The sequence below is a fragment of the Eriocheir sinensis genome, unplaced genomic scaffold, assembly GCF_024679095.1.
Source record: "Eriocheir sinensis breed Jianghai 21 unplaced genomic scaffold, ASM2467909v1 Scaffold1246, whole genome shotgun sequence".
Taxonomy (NCBI): Eukaryota; Metazoa; Arthropoda; class Malacostraca; order Decapoda; family Varunidae; genus Eriocheir; species Eriocheir sinensis.
The window spans coordinates 42,501-50,000 of record NW_026110569.1 but is presented as its reverse complement, the minus strand read 5'-3'; the positions used below and the strand labels follow the sequence as shown (position 1 = coordinate 50,000).

Sequence of the window (7,500 nt, the reverse complement as noted above, 5' to 3'; positions counted from 1 at the left end):
AGAGAGAGAGAGAGAGAGAGAGACTAACCACTTCTGCAGCAGGTTATTATAAACAGCATAAACAACAGCAACAACAAAAAGAACAACGTCAAAAACAGAGTGGGTGGACGTGAGGGAAGACACGCAGCGACTGAAGGAGGAGGAGGAGGAGGAGGGATCACTATAGCAATTTACCCTCCCCTTGGTCCTCCTCTTCCTGCTCCTCCTCCTCCTCCTCCTCCTCCTTCCATCTCAAGCCCTTTTAAATGTCACTACACAACTGAGATTATGTGTGTGTGTGTGTGTGTGTGTGCGAGAGAGAGAGAGAGAGAGAGAGAGAGAGAGAGAGAGAGAGAGAGAGAGAGAGAGAGAGAGAGAGAGAGAGAGAGAGAGAGAGAGAGAGAGAGAGAGAGAGAGAGAGAGAGAGAGAGAGAGAGAGAGAGAGAGAGAGAGAGAGAGAGAGAGAGAGAGAGAGAGAGAGAGAGAGAGAGAGAGAGAGAGAGAGAGAGACTTTTCCTATATCCTTTCCCTTCCTACTCACTCTCCCTCCTTCCTCCCCTCTCTCCCTCCTTCCTTCCCTACATCCCTCTCTCTCTCCTTCCTTTCCTCCACCAGACTGGGGTTCGCGGAGAGATGCACTAATGAGGGTAGTTACGGCGCTGCGCAGTAATTACCGAATATTAATTAATGTCACAACCCAAACGATACTAAAAAATAGTTCCCGTAAAGTCTTGAAAATAGTGACACAGATACATAGGCCTGAAAATTCGTCCCTCTTAAAAACATGTAGCAGAGTTTTTTGAATGTTTATGTACTTTGAGAACTTATAATTGTGGTGTGGTTTTGTTAATTAGTATGTTATAATGAATGGTGTTGTTATTTCTACTTGTTTGTATGTAATAAGATAATGTAGAGTTTATTTTGTTCTTGCGAATTTAAGCTTAACTCAAAATTTAGATTGTTGCTACATTTTGAAAACCTATAGCTGAGATGTGGTTTTATTAATTTGTATGTTAAAATGTACGTTGTTATTTCTATTTATTTGTATGTGAAATTTAGTACAGGTTATGTTTTGGAGCAAGTTGCAGTCGTTGGTCAAAATTCATAGTTTCTCCACTTTAAAAAGAAATTCCCACTGTGATGTGTGTTTTCCCCATTAATTTGTTTGTTAAAAGAGCGAGAAGGCAATTTATTTTTCACACACGCTGAAACCATAACTTAAAAATATTGATAAGGACACTAAAATATGCTTCCTTCCAAGTATGATACGCATTTTTCTCATTAATTTGTTTGTTAAAAAGAGCGAGAAGGCAATTTATTTTTCACGCACATTAGCACTACGACCTAACACTAAAATAGTTGCTACATTTTAATAACTTCCAACTGTGATATTTTTTTCACTAATTTGTATAATGATCAGCCGCTGTTGCCATGTTTAATTAAGTACATTGCATTGTTTTGGCGTGAAATTAATTATGTAACTATTCTTTGATAATGCGTATGTGTATGTTATATTGGACGTAGTGGTTAGTATCAAGTAATATCTAGTTTGAGCATAAAATCATTAACACAACCTCATCCTTTAGTTTCAAGACACAACACTACAGAAAAAAAACAAGTCTCATTCAAACAGACAAACAAAACATAAAACGTAGTGGGTATTTTCAAGCACTTTCTAGATTCGACATAAAATCAATAACACAATCTCATCTTTAAGTTCCAAGACGCACCATTAAGAAAAATAACCGAGTCTCATTCAAACAGACAAACAAAATAAAACACAAAACGTAGTGGGTATTTTCAAGCACTTTCTAGTTTGAACATAAAAATCAATAACACAACCTCATCTTTAAGTTCCAAGACGCACCATTAAAAAAAATAAGCGAGACGAATAAAACAAAAACAAAACCAGTCCCTGAGCGTGGTTTTCAGGGTACTGAATATAATTAACCTTCATTTTCCTTTTAAGTCACTAACTGCGTCTCCTCGGCTGGCGACGCTACATTTTCTTCCAGACACTTGCTTGACCAGAACGAGTCCTCAGCCTGTCACGTGTCCTCCCTCTTCTTAGTCACCTCAACATTCTCTTTAGTCATTTTAATCTCTTGTCCATTTTTAGCCTTTTTCTCTTCCTCTGTGTATTCCTTGTCTTCTCCCTGACTTCTTCAACATTTTCTTTACTTATTATTATCTTCTTGTCCTTTTTTTTATGCTTTTCACTTCCTCCACATTTTTTTCACCATCTCATCAACATTTTCATCTCCCTGTCCGCTTCCTTTAAATATTTTTCCTTCCCTCATGTCCCTTCCTTTAAACATTAACAACTGATCTGCATCCTTCTCTGTAAACAGTCATCTTCATTGTAACGTCAATTCCCTTCAAATCATATCCTTTACCGTGATGAAATGGAAAAAATAGGTAGTGAAATCGATTGTGACGAATCCTTAGACTTTTTTCACAGAGGTCAGCGTTATGTAACAAACCGTGAGGAATCACTAATGAGAATGACGATAATGACAACGAGGAGGAGGAAGAGGAGGAGGAGAACGAGAATGATGATGAGGGAGATGGTGAATAGAACGAGGGAGACAAAGACTTAAACTTTAATGATACTAATGATCATACTCTTAATACTAAGAACAACAGGCTCATCACTCACCACCATAGGTAAAGCTTTTGGGCTGAGGCGTGGAGCAGCCCGCCGCGGCGCTGGACCGGCGAGACCTGAAGAAGGGAACACCTTAGCACACCTGACACATCTGACACACACCTGTATACACCTGAATATAATTGGTCACACACTCTTTACATATCTACCTCAATCGTTTACACACCTTAACACACCTGACTATACGTGTTTGGATATGTTTACCTGCACATACACACCTGAATATTGCCTCGTTAACACCTGTCTACACCTGAATATGATAATTAGTTCACACACACTGTACATATCTGCTAAAATCGTTAACGCACCTTACACACCTGAATACACGTGTCTGAATATGTTTACCTGCACATACACACCTAAATATTGCCTCGTTAACACCTGTCTACACCTGGATATGGTTACTTGGTCTTTAAAATCACACGTCTAATATCACACATCCACACACCTGTTAAATATGTACGCACCTGGTTATAGACACCTTCACATATCTACTTTCACCTCTTGACATACTTACACACCTATACACCTGCTCCTTCACACTTCCACATCTGGTTTTAATTATTTCCATACACCTGTTTCATATGCTTACACTCACCCACGTATACACACCTAACATTCACTTTTATACCTGTTCATACACTGGCCCACACCTATTAATATGTCGAAACACTTCTTCATGTACACAATTCTGTTTATACATATACCTACAGCTTGATTCCACACTATACATCCCTAATACCCTTTCATATACATCTACCTGAACATACAATTAACCTGCAAATGCTCTAAAACACCTGGCTGTACGAGTTTCCACCACACACATCCTCGTCTATACATGTGGCTCTTTTCACATATTCATTTAACCTCTCCTTTCTCCTCTCTTGTGATGCAATCTTCTAACCTCGTCACATCCTATTGCACATATCAGTATCCTTTGACATCACATCCGCTTCCAGACTTAATAATACTAGCTTTGCCTTGGCGTGTACTTGCTGGTGTTTTTTCTTCTCTTTCCTCTACTGTAACTCCTCCATCCTACGACTGTAACATTTTTTCAAGAGGAGAGTGTCAAGACTACCCAGGGATAAGATTTAGGTGTTCTTGCTATGTGTCTTCTGCTATCTTATTTTGTGGAGGGGCATGTGGGTGGTCAACTGTCTTCACTATATGCTTATTTTAATCTCTATATGGACTTGGGGGCGGTCATTCTTCCCTTTTTTCGTCTGTAACTCCTTCTTCTTCCTACGACTTAAACATTTTCACAAGGAGACTATCAAAACTACACTAGGATTAACCATTTTTTTAAGCATTTTTGTTATGTATTTCTATCTTATTTGTGGAGGCGGATGTGTCATTGAACTCTCTTATATCTTTTAGTTAGGTCTTGGTCCTCTCTAGCATGCAAAAATCATACGTATACACAAACACATTCGTACCTATGAAAAGGTTTGCTCACACGCTATCAATATCCCTCCCTCCTTCCTTCCTTGCTGCTCTCTCATATCTTTAGGTTAGGTCATGGTCCTCTGACATACCAAGAAGATACGTCCACACAAACACATTCGTACCCATGAAAAGATATGCTCACACGCTATCAATATCCCTCCCTCCTTCCTTCCTTGCTGCTCTCTCATATCTGTAGGTTAGCACTTAGGCCCGTCTGATTTACTATGAACATCCTTACACGCAAACACACTCGCACCTGTGAAACGTTTTGCTTACGCGCCATCTGTATCTCTCCTTCCTTCTTTAGGTTAGCTCTTGGTCCTGTCTGATTTGCTATGAAGATCGCAATACGCAAAAGCATTCGTACCTATGAAAAGATCGGTGCACACATGATTTCCACACCTTGAGACACCTGCTAACGAGTCCACACACACCTGGGGGCTTAGGTTCCTCTCTTCGTACCTTGTGAAACGCTAGGTAGTATTTAATCATGTTTACTTATGGGCTGACTGATACGTTGAAAGGCCTGCTCTCTCTCTCTCTCTCTCTCTCTCTCTCTCTCTCTCTCAATATATCTTCTCACACACCTGTTTATGCTTGTAGCCCGACAGGTAAGTGATTGGTTAGTGATTTAGGAGCAGGTGAGCCGCTTAACCATCTACCCTTAACAGGAAAATCCACCCAAATATTAAGTGGATGTGAAGGAAAGAGGAAGAGAAGCTAAAAATATTCCTCTGCTGCCTATTTCTGCATATAAAAGGTCTGTCTACGTGTAACAAGACTTCTATTCAGACATACAAACTTCCCTCTGTGTGTGTGTGTGTGTGTGTGTGTGTGTGTGTGTGTGTGTGTGTGTACGGAGGTTGTAAACAGGTCTTTCATTGGGTGTGGACATGCAAGGAAGTGTGTGAGTTCAGATTCCTGCACAAAAAAGAAAGAAAGAGAGAGAGAGAGAGAGAGAGAGAGAGAGAGAGAGAGAGAGAGAGAGAGAGAGAGAGAGAGAGAGAGAGAGAGAGAGAGAGAGAGAGAGAGAGAGAGAGAGAGAGAGAGAGAGAGAGAGAGAGAGAGAGAGAGAGAGAGAGAGAGAGAGAGAGAGAGAGAGAGAGAGAGAGAGAGAGAGAGAGAGAGAGAGAGATATTAAGCGAAAGGAAAACTAAGAGAAAGAGATACTGAGAGAATGAAAAAGAAAGAGTAAGAAAGAAAAAAAATGGCAGAAAAAAAGAGAATGAGAGAAAAAAGAGAATGAAATAATAAAAGAAAAAGGGAAAGAGAGGAAGAGAAAATGACAAAAAAAACAACAACAACCCAGCAACATCCCAAAACAGCTAACCTAAAGAAGACCCCCCTACCTCACCCTTCCCCCCCCTACAATCCCTCCCCCCCCACCCACTAACACACCGGTCCAAGCCCAGCAGGTGAGGCGAGGCAAGGTATGGGGGCGACACACACTTACTTGGAGGTGGACACATTGGTGAGGTTGATGTAGTTGTTCCTCACCGAGCGGAGCGACGCCAAGATCTGCGCGAAGGGGGTCACGATGAGGTCCTCCCCGTGTCTGGAAAGGTCAGGTTGGGTCACACACTTCGCAGGGAAAGAGGTTGGAAAGTTTCGTTTAGTCGGCGCAACATCTTTGGTCATATGTCGGAGAGAGACGGAAGGGGAAGGAATTATAAGGGAAAGAGGTATAAAGGCATGGTTGATGGTACCGAAGACAACGCCATTTTAAAGGAAAGGGGAGTAATTAGACACTTAAGGGATAACACAATAGGAAGTATAGACGAGGAAATGTGTACCGCTTAAAGAAAATGTAAATAAATAGACATAAAAGGACAAAAAAAAAAAAAAAAAAAAAAAAAAAATCTGGGAAAGTACCTTAGGAAGACAACGCCATTTTAAAGGAAAGTGGACTAATTAGACACTTAAAGGATAATAAAATAGGAAGTATATACGCGGAAATGTGTACCGCTTAAAGAAAAAAGTAAATAAATAGACATAAGAGAACCAAAAAATAAACATATATGTGGGAAAGTGCCCATAGGAAAGATTGGACACTTAAACGCCACTACATAACACAAAAGGACACAAGGAAACATATACGTAAAAAGGTGTGTTGCCCAGACAAGAAAAAAAAAAGGGCGGGTACAGACACAAAAGGCCAAAAGGTCACATACGCGTGGAAAGGTCAGCTGGCAATAAAAAAAAATAAAAAAACGTAAAATCCACGCACAAAAAGCAAAAAAATAGGAAAAATACATAGAAAATAATGGACGCTCATATAATATCAACGATGAAATAGAGCTGTGAAACATTGAAAATCAGGAAGATAAATTGAAAAACGGACACACTCATGGAAATAATACACACACACACACACACACACACACACACACACACACACACACACACACACACACACACACACACACACAACAGGAAAAATATTAAACAGCAGTGAAAATTGTAAACATCGAAGCAAATGAAAGAAAAATGAAAGGGAAATAATAGACAAACACACACTAGGACGAATTTGAAACACGTCTGAAACTTGTAAACACGAAACAAATGAAAAGAAACAAAAGGGACACATAAAAACGAAGGAAAAGTGGACACATACGAGGATAAATAACACATAACACAGAAAATACAAAACAGGTCTGCAACACGTTTGATACATTAATGGAACTGATATATAAACGCAAAACAGATACAATAAGGTCACAGACGAATACAGGAAAGGGTTAAAGGTCAGATACGTGAAAAAAAAAATCAAAACAAAACATATTATAAAAAAAAATATCCATAAAAACGTGCGTAATCCCCGTATTAGTAACAGTATACATGAAAGTCACGGATATTAAAGTACACATTATTGATATTACAAGCTAGAATGTCTGAAGGATGAAGTGAATAAGTAACAGGAGAAATATAATAATAATAACTGGGAGGTAATTCATAATGTATATAGATTTTTTTTTGCTCTAGTTTCCATGTCAAATCATTGTTATCGTGGGGGCAAGGATAGTAGTAGTAGTAGTAGTAGTAGTAGTAGTAGTAGTAGTAGAAACAGTAATAGAGAATGAAATGAATGAGAAATAAGAAAAATAATTAAAAATACTGACGTCATTCATAGGATATACATTTTTTTTCTCGTATCCGCGTCAAATAATGGTCATCGTCGGTGTTGGTGTAATACATAAACACAAACAACACACACACAAACACACACACACACACACACACACACACACACACACACACACACACACACACACACACACACGCAAAAAAAGAATAAGTAATAAAAAAAAATACTGAGGTCATTCAAACAGTATACCTTTTTTTTCCCTCCTGCGTGTCAAATTGTTATCATGGCCCGTGTTGGTGTGATACATAAACAAACAAAC

General features: G+C 39.2%; 1 protein-coding gene across 1 annotated transcript in view; it reads right to left on the bottom strand.

Moving 5' to 3' along the window:
• The window catches only part of LOC126989622 (uncharacterized), a 30,922-nt gene that overhangs the window by 7,225 nt on the left and 16,197 nt on the right, over positions 1-7,500 (bottom strand). Inside the window, exons 2-3 of the mRNA XM_050848229.1 lie at positions 5,550-5,651; positions 2,639-2,703 (exon numbers count right to left, since the gene is read on the bottom strand). Of these exons, the coding sequence (XP_050704186.1) occupies positions 2,639-2,703; positions 5,550-5,651 (167 nt within the window). The remainder of the gene's footprint in view (positions 1-2,638; positions 2,704-5,549; positions 5,652-7,500) is intronic.